Source organism: Garra rufa, chromosome 10, assembly GCF_049309525.1.
Source record: "Garra rufa chromosome 10, GarRuf1.0, whole genome shotgun sequence".
Lineage (NCBI taxonomy): Eukaryota > Metazoa > Chordata > Actinopteri > Cypriniformes > Cyprinidae > Garra > Garra rufa.
Genome location: NC_133370.1, coordinates 11,891,827 through 11,909,819, shown reverse-complemented (window position 1 = coordinate 11,909,819; position 17,993 = coordinate 11,891,827). Strand labels below are relative to the sequence as shown.

General features: G+C 35.0%; 1 protein-coding gene across 2 annotated transcripts in view; it reads left to right on the top strand.

The window, feature by feature from the left end:
- Positions 1-800: 800 nt before the first annotated feature.
- camsap2b (calmodulin regulated spectrin-associated protein family, member 2b) overlaps positions 801-17,993 on the top strand; it is a 97,365-nt gene continuing 80,172 nt past the window's right edge. For both annotated transcript variants that reach the window (XM_073849225.1, XM_073849224.1), the window contains exons 1-2: positions 801-1,387; positions 10,787-11,046. In XM_073849225.1, coding sequence (XP_073705326.1) covers positions 1,225-1,387; positions 10,787-11,046 — 423 coding nt within the window. In that variant the 5' untranslated portion in view covers positions 801-1,224. The remainder of the gene's footprint in view (positions 1,388-10,786; positions 11,047-17,993) is intronic.

The window sequence follows — 17,993 nt, the reverse complement described above, 5'->3', positions numbered from 1 at the left end:
AAAAAACAAAAAACGTTTGACTGGTGTATACATCTATGTATTTATTTTTATCCCTTTCCTTTTGTTCAGTGTGAAATAAAACAGAAATCAACAACTGTAGTGTTTGCTTTAATGAATACCTTGCTAATACATGTTTAATGTAGTGATTTTTTTTACACGTTCACAAATATCTGTTGATAGGCCTAGTGCCGAAAGTATGTTTAGTCATTTTAGTAATTACATTATATTAATATTTTACATTTATATTATAATTGTAATTATAATTAATATAGTATACTTTGATATCTAAGTTGTGATCCGATCTCAATGAATGGCAGTGGGTGATCATAATATATTTTGTTTAAAGAAAATAATGAAATTAAATTGCAAATTTAATCCATGATAATTTAAATTATACTAATTTTAAAACTTTTTTTTTCCAAGTTGTTTGTATGTGGTAAGAATAAGGGGATTTACCAGTCAGATAAATGTCCAGGAGTGAATTCAGAAAAAAATAAGCCATTGGTTATCACTGTTTAAATTTACCTGAAGGCAACAATTTTAGCAACATTACAGTCAACTGAGTTAACAATTGCGTAGCCTACAAACACGTTAGCATAAATTAAGAAATGAAAGGGCAGTTGTTTAAAATACAATGTGGTGTACATAAGTAAAAACAGATGAGGTGTGTAAAAAATTTCATTTTACTTGACAGCTCCGTTAATCTGCCTCAGCCAGCAGCAGTGCTTGTCTGCGTTTGGGCGTTTCGCGCATGCGCAGTCATGTCTCTCCTTTTTTCCAGGCCAGTGCGGCAGGCGGACCGCAGGGAGAGGGAGAGATTTTAGGAAGGACAGTTACAAAAGTTAAAGAAGAGGAGAAATCATGACACAAAACAGCGAACTCATCGATCGCTTGTCCTCGCCATTGAACCTGACATCCCTCATCATGGCGCTCGTGTCACCTATGAAATATTGATTTTTGTCATCTAACGTTACACTAACTTGAGGATATAATGCCGGGAAACGGATGAGAACTAACGTTACTGCAGTCGCCTGGAATTGCTTGTTGGATATTGAACCCGGCGCTCGGGGATGCAGTTGGGATTGTTTGTCGTGTATATAATCAATATATGAGAGGAGGATTATTGGACTACACGAGAGCTCGGGCCGAACCGTTATATTTCACATCACATTTAAGCATGGGAATGTTGTCCGCCGCTTTGATCTCATAGTCCCGCGGGACGTGATGCAGCCACGCGTAGATGTCAAGATGGGTGATGCCGCAGAGATCAAGGAGAGCAAGAGGACGTTCATCGTGCCGACGATCAAATCTGTTGATCACTATGACTTCACCAGGGCCAAGATATCGTGCAGTTTGACGTGGCTCATCGCCAAAGCCTTTGGATCTGGTAGGTGGCGCTTAGCGGTTTCAAAAATCTGGATTTTGAGTGCTGGGGGAAGTTGTCACACGGGTTTACAGTATCTCAGTGGTTTTATATAGGCTCCGGGGTCCACAGGGGGCCTCAAAGCAGTGCTAGGGAGTCCTAATAAATAAGTAATAAAGGAAGTAATCAAAAATTAGGTGTAAATGAATGACTAAGCATACATGAGATAGATTAAAACGTAAAATAATAATAATAAGGTTCAAATAAGTAAACAAATGAGTAAAAACAGTAAAAATACAGTACAATAACATAATAATGCATATATAATGTAATAAATAAAATATAATGATGGAACCTTATCGAAAGCAAATATTGCAAAATTTAGTACTGTCAAACGATTCATCTTGATTAATCACATCCAAAAATTAAAGTTTTTGTTTACATAATATATATGTGTACTGCGTATATTTATTATGTATATATAAATACACACAGACACATGTATGGGTATATTTAACAAAAATATAATATTAATTATATGAATAAAAATATATACGTAAATATGTAAATATTTTTAAAATATATATTGTATGTGTGTGTATCTGTGTATACATCATAAATGTACACACTACACACACACATATTATGTAAACAAATTATTTATTTTGCGTTCGGTTAATTGCAATTAATCATTTGACAGCATTAAAATTAATATGCTAGACATATTTATATAATTAATTTTTCATGGTATAAATTGGGTCTTTATGAGGGATGTAACAATACAAAATATATCATGATACGGAGTTCATTTAAAAACAAAAGACAAATGAAGACTTGGAAAAAATGAAAATTGTGTACATTTTAAAGTTAAATTATTCTATCTAATGTACTTTGAGAGTTCAAAATAAGAGCTCCAACACATGTTTTTAACTATGAGAACTTAATAAAAAAGTCAGTGAATTGACTTTTACCTGAACTTTAAAGGGGACTCAACTCTCTTTTTATTTATGGTACACTGTCTCAGTCTAAATGATATTCACACTGGTGTTTTAGGAAGCCAAACAAATCAGAATATAATATAATAATATTAACAACAATTTTATATTTTTGTTATTCCTATGACAGTAGTAGCCATATATTGTAAAACAGTTGCACTGTAAAATAAACAAAAATTTATATTTCATAGATTTTTTTATTTATTAGCATATTATTTTTGTTTTACACTACAGTAGGTAAATTACAATACTTCTTTCCTAATTTCTACACATGAAAGAGATATTTTGAATTTGGACTGCAGTAACGTTCATACTGCACTTTTAAGCTTTTATTTTGACGGAAAACAGGCTTACAAAAACAAGTTTCACTACAAATCTAGTGAAACGCTGTAATCGTCTATTGCAAAAATAAACCATAACTGGTGGCTGTTGCATTCTCAAACGTGCACTAAAGTCGAATAAATGAGTTCACTGCATTCAATGTGAACCGAGCCGGTCCGAGCTGCGGAAAACACCGGACCCCGAGCTGAACACCTGAACGAAGTACGCACTTCGCTTTGAAATGCGCAGCGAAAACTGGCTTGAAGGGATTTAGGCATTTTCAGTTTTAGTTCGTTTGACAGATGCTGTGTCAAAGGCTCAAAACACAACTTTAAAGACCTTTTATATTCTAATAAAATGTTTAAATATATTTTAAAAGCTACACTTTTTGCCTGGAAGACCTATCGTTTCCTATCATCATGTGACCACGATAATATCGTGACAGTTTTGCTGTCGCAATACCACAATACTGATAATTACATCCCTAATCTTTATACAAACTTTAGTGTCACCTTTTGAATTTTGGGGTCCTTTGCATGAGGATGACATACTGTTTTTTTAGCTGAAACGCCTGTTTAGAAGTTTCCATTGTGACAACTTACCCCATATAGTGTTCCACCTTGCTGTTGCTCACCATATATTAAATTATCTGTATATTTTTTCATAGGCAGTGACAGGGGGCATGTTCAGTGCTTTTTTTTGTTTTGCTTTGACAAGACTTCAAAGCATTCGTATTGAAAAGTAACCTACTTAGAGAAATATGGACTTGAGTAAAAGTGTGTCATCATGCCTGTTTTCCCCTACCAGTATTTAGAAATGCATTGGGGCTATTTTTAAGTTTAGCATCATGAGAGTTTTCGTTTATGAGAGAGGGATTTTGTTAATGGAAAAAACACCAATTTGTTCAATTATAAGAAGAGAGTTCATTTGTTGTTCTCTTATAGGAGACATAAACATTAACAAAAGTGGGTGCATAATTGTCTCATGGGAAGCACAGAGGCTAAAACCAGTGCATTTCACAAAAAGTCTACATGGTGGTAACTGTTGCCATGTCTGCAGAAACCATTAGCCTAGATCCCTACATAGACTCATGAAAGGCCACTGTCTGGTGTATAACTCTTGAGTCTGTCCCCACAGTCTGTAATGAATGCTCAAAGCAGATTCCCCTCTTCTGCACACAGTAATAGGATTGAATTTTCCAGAATAGCTCCCCATGGAGGATGCTGGAATAAACATAAACACAGACTATCAAACTTGCATGGCCTTAGCAGTGTGGCTTTTATTGCTAGAGCGGCACAGCCCACAACAGAAATGCCTGTGGAGTGCAATGCAACAGGGCCAAGATGAGTGTATGTGTGTGTATCTGTAAAAAGTCTGCTTTTCTCATTGGAGTTACTGATGTACATGAACTCTAATGTGGTTGATAAAGCATGGATTTACTCTGATCTCTATTGCAGATGTCTCTCAATCACCTAAAAGTCAGTTCTGATAGTGACATTAACAAAAACTACATTAGCACTTAGTTACTACCATTGTTTTTGGACATTGCACCCCTTGTGAAAGAAGTGCGCTTAATTGTACTTAATGCATAAAAGTATTAATTTAGTGTAGTTATTATTTAGTGTACTTTCAAGAGAGTACATTTGCATGATTGATTCTTAACACAAGTACTCAAGAGTGCAATGTCAGATTAAATGTTTTAAAGTACATGATTTAATAATCTTTTATTGTGCTTCTAAAGAGTATTATTATTGTTGTTATTCAATATTACATTAAATTGTTCCATTTAAATTGGACATGCAAGTTTAAGAAATGACAATAAAGTATAATTTAGGTGGCATTAATGCTTGTCAGTACATTTTGCAATAACCATATTTCAAAAACAATTACACAATTATATATAAAGATGTACTGTGTAAGTCCTACTGTAAGTAGGTCACACAAACACTCTTAAGGTCAACTAATTGCACTTAATAGGATTTAATAATACATTTTCATTTAATTGCAAATAACATACAATTAAGTGTCCGATTACATTGCATTCATTTGCACTTTAGTTCTTTTAAAGTATGTTATTTCCATATTAAGTTCTCTTTTTAAAAGTATGCTTAAGTGTACCTCTTATTTAGAAGGAACCATACATGTATTTTTGACATTTACCTTGATGAGCCAGTGATTTTCTTAACATACATTTGTAATGTTTTTAGAAGTCTCTTCTGCCTGCATTTATTTGATCCAAAGTACAGCAAAAATGGTAAAAGTTTAAAATAGAAAGATCCAAAGATCAGCATTTACATGAAAATAAAAAGATTAACATTATACACTACTATACCATTTAAAAGCTTGTTTTTTTTTTTTTTTTGGAAAAAAATAAATAAATTAATACTTTTATTTAGCAAGGATGCTTTAAATTGACTAAAAGCGATGATAAAGACATTGAGAATGTTACAAAAGATGTTCTATTTTAGATAAATGCTTTTCTTCCGAACTTTCTATTCATCAAAGAAACCTTCTACTGAGCGGTTTTCAACATAATAATAATAATAATAATAATAATAATAATAAATGTTTTTGAGCAGCAAATCAGAATATTTGAATGATTTCTGAAGGATCACAGGAATAAACTACATTTTAAAATATATTCAAATAGAAAACAGTTATTTTAAATAGTAAAAATATTTCAAAATTGTACTTTTGCTGTACTTTGGATCAAATAAATGCAGGCTTGGTGAGCTGAAGAAACTTCAACAAACCCATAGTTCAAAAACTTTTGACTGGAAGTGTATTCCATTGTAGTACTATGTACCATGGTGTATAAATATGGTCCTCATTTAGTACCATGGCATACATCAAAGTACCATGCTAGTTTTTTTTTGTAAGGGTGATAATATCTCCCCATGAGGCAGTGCTCTTGCAGCAGAATGAAACTGCTGATCAGCATGAGAAACAAACACAGGAAGACGAGCCCCACCATTGCAAGGCATCCTTAAATTGAAAATAGAGTCTGGTGGATGTCTGTTCATCCAGATACTTTTCTCGGAAATGAAAAATAAACAAGGCCACAAACAGCTGTTTTGAGTGCCAGTAGGCCCCCATAGCGATATTGTCCATGTCCCGTCTCTTCCTCCAGCCTAACATCTGTGGCATACTGCACATACCACAGCTGAGAGCATTCGTTTCTGTTACATCACTGAAGCCTGAGGAGCGCTGGGAGTGTGTGACGTTCACATGTGACTCTGTCCACTGTTATTCTCTCTGTAAACTGTTATTAAGAACAAAAAATGTCAAACGTTCATGTTATGTTATGAGGGACCCAGTGCGGATATGGGATATATTATTTGTTTCATAAGATAATAGGGAAGGTTATTTAGGAATAAATAACTAAATAAATAAATATAATAATAAATACATTTTGGCCTGTTTTTATAATCACATGGCTTCAAATAACCTGTAATATAGCGCAGAAGTATTAAGGATTCTTTTATAATGCTTTTGGCATCTTTTTGAAGAAAAAAGCCTGGAAGGCTTTGGAACAACCTTGAATAAATCATGACAGAACCAACCAGTTTGCAATTAGCAAACAACAACAACCCAGATAGTTAATGATAGACAAAATCAAGTCCTGCTCTACTTCTTTTTTAATTGCTTGAGAAGCCATTTCATAGTAAGGAAGAAAAGATGATTGTAATTTGATGCTGGCCTTAACATACACAACCAGTCAAAAGTTTTTAAATATCTTTTAAAGAGGTCTCTTCTGCTCACCAAGTCAGCCAAGTATATTTTTTCAGGTTTCTTTGATGAATAGAACATTCAGAAGAACAGCATTTATCTGAAATAGAAGTCTTTTTTAACATTATAAATGTCTTTTGATCAATTTAAAGCATCATTGCTAAATAAAGGTTAAAAAAAGAGTCTGACTCTATACTATAGTGTATAATGTTACAAAAGCTTTTTATTTTAGATAAATCTTTCTATTCATGGAAGAATCCTTAATGTGTTTTAAATACTGAAAATAGTAATACAAATGTTTCTCGAACAGCAAATCAGCATATTAGAATAATTTAGAACAGGATTTTTTATGTTTTTTAAAGAGGTCTCTTTTGCTCACCAAACCTGCATTTATTTGATCCAAAGTACAGCAAAGACAGTGTAATTTTGAAATAATGTTCCTATTTAAAATAACTGTTTTCTATTTGAATATATTTTAAAATGTAATTTATTTCTGTGATTTCAAAGCTGAATTTACTCCAGACACATGATCCTTCAGAAATCATTCTAATATTCTGATTTGCTGTTCAGAAAATGTATTATTATTATTATTATGTTGAAATCTTTTGTAACATTATAAATGACTTTTGATCTGTTTAAAGCATCCTTGCTAAATAAAAGTTGAAAATTATACTGACTCCAAGCTTTTGAATGATATAGTGTATAATGTTACAAAAGCTTTTTACTTTAAATAAATGCGGATGGATTTTTCTATTCATCAAAGAAACCTGAATCCTGTTTTAAATATTGATAATAATAATAAAAATGTTTCTTGAACAGCAAATCAGCATATTAGAAGGATTTCTGAAGGATCATGTGACACTGAAAACTAGGTAGTGATGCTGAAAATGTAGCTTTAATCACAGGAATAAATAGAAAACAGTTATTTTAAATAATAAAAATATGTACTTTACTTTGGATCAAATAAATGCAAGCTTGATGAGCAAAAAAGACTTCTTTAAAAAACAGAAGTTCAAAAATGTTTGACTGCTAGTGTACAAGTTGTTCAATGTCATTAAGATTATTATAAGCATATGCCAAGAATATCTTCAAAATTCTATAGAATGTACAGTACTAGGATATTATCTGCTGTAAAAACCTTTATAATTGACCTTACGATAAATATTTCATAAAGGGGCTGAGTTATGTTTCCTTACAGTAACATTTAAACTCACAAAAGGCCAGAGCTGAACTTTTGAAAGGCTTTTGTGAGTCTTGGTGACTTGCTGCCTCAGGCTTTTCTCTTTCTGACCCCTCACTTCCTCCCTGTGTTTGTCATGCCTTCGAGAGCCGCTTCCTGCCTCTGTCCTCCATGTGGGGATGAAACGTGGGGGAAAAAACCTTTCCATAACCAGGCAGCTCTTTATGAGCATGTTCAGGAAAAACTGTGAGCTTTACAGAAGTGTGTGTGTGTGTGTGTGTGTGTGTGTGTGTGTGTGTTTTTGCTTTTGGCTCTGAACTGGTGGAGACTGGCAGGGAAAGGGTTTCCATTGACGCAGCAGCTTTGTGTATAAAGGTTAAGAGGAATATTTTTGAAGAGTTTTCTGATGCCTCTGTAAATATTGAAAATACTCATAAAGATTGTCGTCAGCAGTTGTAAGTTAATGCTGGAAATAACTGTTTCATAGGGATACATAATGACTGTAATGTATTGTATTTTTTATTTGATTAAATCCAATGTCTGTACTTTTAATTTTTATGTATAGTGTTTGATTTTTAAGCAGGAACTGTACTGCACCTTTAAGACGCATATTTCCTGCTGCTGAAGGAGACACACACACAAAGACATACTGAAAGGAAATGACCCAGGAAGAGCAGGAATCTACATCGCCTGTAGTCTGACTCACACTAAAGCATTATGGGATGCCAGGAATTTCCTTGGCCTTCTAAACACAGACATCTGCAGTCGCACTTCAGCGTCAGAAACAGAGCTGAATTGTCAGTCGGCAGATGTTGTCATCGTGATGTTGTTATTTTCTGTTTATGTGCATCACAACTGCTTTGTTTTTGTGGGCAAGTGCTCTTGACTCAGTTTTTGCAGGCCTGTACCTACGTGTGTGTGTGTGTAATTGTGTTTGCATGCTCCCCAGTGATTGCAGTCTGGATGTGTGTGTGACTCAAATTATGCATGCCTGTACCTGTCTGTTTGTGTGTGTTTCAGTCTATGGTGCTATTCTGAAGATCTTCAGTAAATCAGATTAAGCGGCAGCCATAATGAGATTAGTCTGAAAACAGTGTGTCTTTTTCTTTAGGGTTCCACTTGTAGACCTCAGATCAGTCTGTTTGACCAAGCATTGATCCTGAATCAGATTTAAAGACACATTAAGTTATTTTTTTGTTTTTTCACCCACCTCACATTCATATATTTCGATACACGATATACCACATAAAACTTTTTTTGAATATAGTCCACAAGAGAAAATAATAGTATTTATAAAAATGACCCTGTTCAAAAGTTTACATACACTTGATTCTTGTTACCTGAATGATCCACAGCTGTGTTTTTTTTGTTTTGTTATAGTTGAATCCCTTGTTTTTCCTGAACAGTTAAACTGCCTGTTGTTCTTCAGAAAAATCCTTCAGGTCCCACAAAATTTTTGGGTTTTTCAGCATTTTTGTGTATTAGAACCCTTTCCAACAATGACTGTATGATTTTGAGATCCATCTTTTCACACTGAGGACAACTGAGGGACTCAATCTGCAGCTTTTACAAAAGGTTCAAACGCTCACTGATGCTTCAGAAGGAAAACACGATGCATTAAAGCAGGGAGGGGGTGAAAACTTTTGAACTAAATGGAGATGTATACATTTTTCCTAGGGGTGCAACGGATCGAAGATGATCCGTGATCCGTACGGACCAGCCCCCACGGTTCGGCACGCATGTGATTCGCGGATTAACTGTTAAATTTATAACCATCATAGAGTAAAAGTTTATAATCTGCACATGTTTACTTTTATTTAGCTTCTGATTGGTCAGTTTAAAACCATTGCAGCAAAAGAGAAGACGCGCGCTGTTTTGTTTTTTTTACCGCTGCCTCACACACCAGAAGCGAGCACGCGCACAGAGAGAGAGAGAGACAGAGAGAGAGAGAGAGAGAGAGAGAGAGGCGCGATTCACACAGATTGATCCCTCTTTAACTTCTATTTGAACGGAAACGTACATACAAAGTAATGTCTAAATACCCGTTTTAGTATTCTGGTAAACACAGTCGGTCATGTCTTCAGTGAACCGAAACAGCTGGTGCGTGCATTTGGCCTTAAAGAGACAGCATCCTATAAACACCTGCAGTGAGAAGCACTAGTAATTTTACAATTAAATATTACATTTCTGCACCTGAATACTAGGGTTATTGATTTAATTAGTGTTAGTATTATTAACTTTATGTTGTATTCATCTACGCTTGTCATTTTTGTCGTGTCATTGTTCTTGTTTAGTTACTGACTTTTTTTAGTTAAGATAGTAGTTTTTGCTTTGGATTAGAAGTACTTAAAGTAAGCATTCAGTAATTAATAAAAAACTAACTTTTTTTGTTTGTTTTGTTTGTTTTTTGCTGATCCGAAAAATGATTCGATCCGTGACTCAAAATCTGTGATATGATCTGAACCGTGGGTTTTGTGATCCGTTGCACCACTAATTTTTCCTATTTTGCCTAAATAATATATCTTTTTATTTATTACTGCCCTCCAGAGGCTACAGATGATAGTTACATGTTTCTACGAGGACAAAAAAAGTTCAATTTACCCTGATTTTCACGGCTCTTAATGCATAGTTTTCTCTCTAGAGCATCAGTGAGTGTTTGAACCTTCTGTAATAGTTGCGTATGAGTCCCTCAGTTGTCCTCAGTGTGAAAAGATGGATCTCAAAATTATACAGTCATTGCTGGAAAGAGTTCAAATACACTAAAATGCTGAAAAACCAAAGAATTTGTGGGACCTGAAGGACTTTCCTGAAGAACAGCAGGCAGTTTAACTGTTCAGGGACTCATAAAGAACTATCACTAAACAAAAAAACATAGCTGTGGATCATTGAAGTAACAACACAGTATTAAGAATCAAGTGTATCTGAACTTTTGAACAGGGTCATTTTTTTTATAAATTCAACTATTATTTTTTCTTGTGGACTATATGTAAACATGTTTTCATGTTTTATGTGAAATATCTTACTACTACTACTTACTAGTACTAAATAAACAATAACATGCATTTTGTATGATCCCTCTTATTTTGGTCAAATAATTAACATTTTGCAGTTTCTAAAAGGGGGTGTAAACTTTTGACCTCTACTGTAATTCTTGGACACTTTTGTGTAACTAATCACAATCTTTCTCTTTTTCTTCAGACTGTGTACCGGTGGAGTTGGAGGATCCATTTTACAAAGACCAGTACGATCAGGAGCATGTGAAGCCACCTGTTGTGTCTCTGCTGCTTTCTGCGGAGTTATATTGCCGCGCCGGGAGTCTGATCCTGAGGAGCGACGCGGCTAAACCTCTGCTGGGTCACAACGCCGTCATCCAGGCCCTCGCTCAGAAAGGCCTCTATGTCACTGACCAGGAGAGACTTGTGACTGAGAGAGACCTCTGCAAGACCCCCATACAGATGGCAAGTGATTTGGCACTGCACCTTGATGTTTTTTGTTGCAGAACTCAGATACCAAACTAAAATTTATACAGACACTTTCAAAATGTCTCACATTATCACAGCTTATTTATTGTAGTTTAGAAAATGGTAATAAAATATGACAAGAACTCGAAGTTAAACTGTGTCAGAACAAGTTTATCTTGATAATGTGAACTTTGATAGAACAGTATGTAATGGATTATTCAAAAAGTATTCAGACAACTGTTAGTATGACAATATTTACTATTTACTATTTAACAATTAACTATCAATAATTTGTTGACCAAGTACCAAGGAATGATTCATTTTTTTCAGTCTGTGGTGTGAAAAGGTCGCATTAGCAATTAAACAATGAACACTACAGGTGTAACATATTTAGGTGAAAGTGTAATTTACATGTATGTAAAATAACAATTGTATTATTATTATTCAATATAAAATTAAGTAAATAAAAAAACATTAATATTTTGACATTCACTGTAAAATAAAACAAAAACTAATATTTAGCAAAAACATGTAAAATTACAATATTAATATTTATGGCTAATATTTATCTTAATATCTTAATTTCTAAACATTAAACCATCAAACATATGTCCTACTTCTTCAGGTCATTTAGGATTTTGTTCTATCATCTAATTCTCGCTTAAAATTAATCTTTAGAAGCACCAATAATTTAATAACATTGTTAAATGTAATATTCATCAAATCTCAAAATGAATATAAATTTTTCATATAGTGCATTATAATGTTATGATTTCTAAATTCACTTCATTTAAAATGATAGGTGTTTGTGTTTAGTATTTTATTTCTTTGTGTAATTATGTAATTATTAATTATTATTAACCATTGTGGTATCACTTTACAATAAGGTCTCATTAGTTCATGTATTATCTTAACATGAACAAACAATGAACAATACATGTATTACACTTTTTATTGATCTTTGTTAATGTTAGTTCATAAAAATACAGTTGTACATTGTTTGTTCATGTTAGTTCACAGTGCATTAATTAATGTTAACAAACACAACTTGTGATATTAATAGTGCGTTATTATTAACAATGAACATTGACTAAGATTAATAAACACTGTAGAAGTTTTGTTCACTCTTTGTTCATGTGAACTAATGTAATTAACTAATGAATCTTATTGTAAAGTGTAACCATTATTAATTATTTAGATAAAACAGTATTGAATTTTAATATCGGCCATAATTATTGGTTTATTGGTATTAACCGTAATTTTAACCATAATTTTTTATAATGTTGAATTGATGTTGTAATGCATAAAATTACTTGTAGTTTTTAAAATAATAGATTTTTAAAAATTATTTAAACAAAATATTTGTAATATTGCTCATATTAATTGGCTTATTGTTGTCGACAAGAACTTTAATATCAGTGTATTCTGCTTTAATAAGTCAGATACAAGGCCTTCATTGTGATTTTATAGAACAAGCAAGAAAATGATGTGAATTATTTTGTTGTGGCCATAATTTTGGGGTTGTTCCTGCTGTTGCCCTAATAAGTTAAAAGGATAGTTCACCCAAAATGAAAATTCTATCATTAATTACTCACCCTCATGTCTTTTCAAACTCGTCAGATCTTCATTCATCTTTAGAACACTAATTAAAATATTTCAGAAGAAATCTGAGAGCTTTCTGACTCTGCATAGACAGCAATGAAACTGCCACATTCAAGGCCCAGAAAGGTAGTAAGGACATTGTTAAAATAGTCCATGTGACATCAGTGGTTCAACTGTAATTTTAATGAAGCTCAGAGAATACTTTTTGTGTGCAAAGAAAACAAAAATGACGATTGTATTTAACAATTTCAGAAGACGAACAAAGGCCTTACGGGTTTGGAATAACATGAGGGTAATAACTAATGACAGAATTTTCATTTTTTTGAACTGTCCCTTTAAGGCAGTGATAACATCTCCTAGTATTGAACTGGTAATGCAAACAGCTCTTTTTAGTGGCTGTGTGTAAGCTGCAGTGTGCACTTCATTTAAGGGTGTTGTAGGGTGTAAGTGTAGGGTGGATATGGGAGGACTGGACACTGCCATATTAGGTACTGCTGATGTCTGCATTGCAGTACTCCCTCTCTCTCCCTCTCTCTCAGTCTCTGCAGTAACACTCAGTATCCTTTCGGTGTTCAATTTAGGAGCTTTTACCTCTCTGAGACCACAGCACTCAGTCTAGACTGTCTGATTTAACTCAGACACGACATGCACATTATGACACAAACACACGCATCCACAGCTCTCATAGTTGCAGACTCATCCTGGGTACAGTAAGCTCTAAAATGATAGCACATCTCCGTATGCTATCAGATTTGTCTTTGCATCAGCCACAGTATGTGTGTGTGGGAGCATGTGTTTATGATTGGCAGGACTATTCGGATTATGTGACATGAGGTTTAGAAAAAAGAACATGACCTTCGTTTATCTTACAGTCTGCAAGACTCACTCATAAATACACCCACTGTGTCCAAAAACACAGCTTAGTCTGCTGTCTCTGTACGAGTCCACACTTATACACGCACATGGGTGGGTGTGTCTGTTGGCATGGCGATTAGCACTGCGGCAGTGTGTGTGTGTGTGTGTGTATGTATGTGTGTGACTCGGTTGGAGAGGAGGGGTCTGCACTGCTGTGAAACTGCATTGATGAAATTCATTTTAATCAGCATATTTGGGAGAAATATGTCGACTGCACATACTATATGCTCTCACTCAGCAGGTGAAACACAAAAGGTAATGGTTCAAACTGCATACATACAGTGAGGGTCTGAAGTAATGAAAATGCTTCTATTTTGCATTCTTTTCTAATTTAATCTAACATTGAGCATAGGGTTGGGCGATATGGCAAAAATATCATATCACAGACGTATCACGATTCACAATTTTATCATGATTCTTTGTCATGTTTGACTATTTTAGAAGTTTTTTGAGCAGTACAGCCAAACTAATTTCCCTATTTTAAAACCAAAACCTTACAAGGTCACAAAATATAAAACAAAAAAGTGGGCGACGATAAAAAAATCGTTGTCATTATTTTATCTTTGTTATTAAAAAATAAGAACAAAGATATGCTACATGTTACAAATACAAATAATATACAAAACAAAATAAACAGCAGTGATGGAGTACTCGAGTCCTGGACTCGGACTCGAGTCCGACTCGAGTCACTATTCTTTGGACTCGAGTCCGACTCGAGAATCCACTCTCTGGACTTGTGACTCGACTTGGACTCGCGGATTGATGACTCGTACTTGGACTCGGACTCGAGGATATATACAATCGGACTTGAGCATTCATCACTTTGTTTTTGACTAAATATGTTATAAAAAATTATATAAGGTGTTACACTCTTCCTGTTTCGTGCCCAAGACCGGCCGCGATCTCCCTTCACAGACACTGCTACCTCTCGCTCTCTTTGCTTGACAACACACTCACTGACGTCACTCACTTTTACGCTCGTGCAATGCATGATGCATGATTCGCGGGCTAAATGTTCACATTTGTAAAATGCAGAAAGACGTGCCCCGGATCGTGAAGTTCGCCTACGCAAATTTTGCTTCTAATGCTGGAAAGAGCAGCGCTATGTTGTGTGTGTAATCGCACAATTGAGGAAAAGACTGAGACAACCTCAAACTTTAACAGACACCTGTCACGGATGCACCCAGAAACATAAGCAAAATGCTTTCCATTGCCTAACGTTAGTTTTTTTCAAAAAAATATTATTGACTAATGCATATATGATAACAAATAGAAGAAGCTAGGGTTAATGTATGTCTGGTTCAGATTACAGCATTTTTTTGTCTGTTGATAACTTAACGTTACTAGTCACTGTGCCAGATCAGATTTTTGCGATATTTGTCTGTTGCGATAGTCACTGTGTCAGATTAAACTTTTTTTTTGCAATTTTGACTCTTAAAATCCTGTGGTGTCGACAAGAAACATGTCAGACGTTACACAATGCTTTCTAACCAGTCGCTTGCCGTCACACACACGCACACACACACGTTAAATAATTCGTTCACACACACACTCTCTCTCTCTCTCTCTCTCTCTCTCTCTCTCTCTCTGCATATCGTATTGATTTTTACGTTTTAAGTATCTTTAAAATACAGTGTCCTGTAAAATGCAGGTTTCTTTTTTTCGCTGAGTGTATTTCTGTAATACAGTGTTAAAGGATTAGTTCACACAAAAATGGAAATCTCCTAATCATGTACACTCCTCCCATTGCCATCCAGGATCTTTTTTTTTCTTCAGTGGAAAATTTTTTTTCTTAAAGGTCCCATATCGTCAAAATCAAAATTTCCTGGCTTTTTTCATGATAACTAAGGTCTAGGGGCTATCTAACTACCATATGAGTTTCAAAACAGTCAATCCACAGTAAACTGCACACAGCCTGCTTAAAGTAGCTGTTCATTTTCACGAGCCACTGTGACTTCCGTAACGATGTGACGTCCGATCGACTCAGTCACCGCCTTCAGTCACAAACCAACGTCCCACCCTCCTTTTGTCAAACCCCCAGACAACAACGCATCCATTCCATTGAGCAACAACAACAGGAAAACAAGTGGAGAAAACCCTGTTCAGTCGATAGATGTCAAGCTACGATCATTACACAGGCTTCAGAACAACTTTAATATAAGAGACCAGCGGCACGTCAACTTCAGCCTCTTTCACACAGCGATTCCGGTAAATACACGGATAATGTGTCCCACGATTTGTTCCGGAATTGTTTAATTTGGTTCATTCACAGTTGTTTTCCGGAATCTGTGCGTGCTTTACACACAAACCATAAAGACATGTGACGTTTGGATGTGAGATGTAATGCGACGCGTACGTTTCACTAAACTGAAACTAACCTGAACAAACTGTGCTTCAGCGCTGATAGTGAGGAGCTGGCTCTGTCTGATGATCGCTGCTTCATTCCACTTTGCACGTAACGTTATTTTTCGTTGTGAAGAGTCGCTTGATAACGTGCATCATTACTACAACACTGCCTTTAGGTTCTGGCTTTGGTTCACACAGTTCCCGTAATTTTCCAGAATCAGCGCGCATTGTGAAAGGGGCTTTACTAAAGCAACAGTTATGTAGCTTACTGCATTCGGTGTTTGTAAAAGAAAAAACATTAATGATCATTCTAAAATATCCTGTTGAGTATCAGCTCTCTCTATTGCTCTGAGCTCGCTTACGCTTACAGCATACATGACTGTAGTTACCTGTGATTGGCCTGGTTGTGCGTCACTCAGAAAACAACAGGCCAATCAGAAGAGAGGCTCATGAATATTAATTAGATGGGCCAAAATCGACCTGTTTTTGACAGAGCTCCTAAAAAAGGAGCTGTAAAAATATATTGAGATGGATTTTGGCACTTATACCGCAAATATATATTCTTAAGGACATCAACAAATAAAATAAACCTCCAGAAATGTGTACGATATGGGACCTTTAAAAGAAAATCATTTCAGGATGTTTACTTAATGGACTTCAATGCCAACTCAGTTGGTTGTTCTTGTTTCTTCGTCAGGGTGAGTAAATTATTAGGAAATTTTCATTTTGAGGTAAACTAATCCTTTAATGTTACTTATATATCAGAAATATATAAAAAAATATTTAAACTATTAAATATAATCGTGCCACAACTGGAGACATGTAGACTCGAATACGGGACTCGAGACTCGGCTCGGACTCGAACACTGGGGACTTGAGACTCGACTCGGACTCGAACTCTGGTAATGGTGACTCGACTTGGACTCGACTCGGACTCTTCTTTGGTGACTCGGACTTGGACTCGGACTCGAACACTGGGACTCGAGACTCGACTCGGACTCGACAGTTGGTGACTCGACTACAACACTGATAAACAGTGCTTTAATTTTCAGGTACAGTAGGTGTATTTATCAGTAGCATTCAAGAAATTGAATTAACAAATATTAAAATAAAACACTATATACATAAATTATATACTGACTCTTATTAAAGCAACTAAAGTTATTCAGTCAAGTGCAGTGAGTGATTTTTCTTTGTGTTTTGTTTTATTAGCGTACCATTACCCAAAAATGACAATTCTGTCATCATTTACTCACTTTCAGTTTTTTTTTTAAAGCATAAAACATGTTAAACATAAAACTTATTTTGAATAATGTGGGTAACCAAACAGTTGCTGGTCCCCAGTTACTTCCATATATTTGATTTATTTTTTCCCATTATCAAAGTGAGTAGGGACCAGCTATTGTTATCCACTATTGATATTCTATAAAATATCATCTTTTGTGTTCAGCACAATAAAAAAATTAATAGAGATTTGGGACAACATGTGAGTGACAAAATTTGGGGGTTAACGGTCCCTTTAATGACAATCAGTAGCATGTTTAGTTCTGTCGCTTTAGGAGCTGCATGCATCTACAGTACTACTGGCGAGTATCCGCTTTTCTCTCAACTGTTTACTTTCAATTTAGACAAAGCCAAGTGGGTTTATATGTAATCATTGCATGTTTTTGACAGTATTAGCGAATCAGATGCCAAAGATAGCTTAGTTTAGTAATCAGGTGCTGTTTGACAGGCTTTTAGCACACACGCTTTAGGTTTACGCGCTCATGAAGTGCATGCCAGAACAGTGCGTGGATGAAATATCATTATTTTACCTGCAGCAAGGCTTTGAAGCAGATACAAATAATGTGCTTTTGTGATTGTGAATACGAATAAATGCAGTGTCCCATGAGTGAGTGTATGTCTTGTTGTACATTATATTGAGACGGAGGAACACTGTAGCATGATACTACAATATATTTATTTAAAAGCAGATCGTGGAGACATTTTAATCGTCCACAATCAAAAATTGTCGTATCACACACCCCTAATTGTACATTTTAAATTTTATTGTAACATTGTAGAATGTCTTAGTATATGGT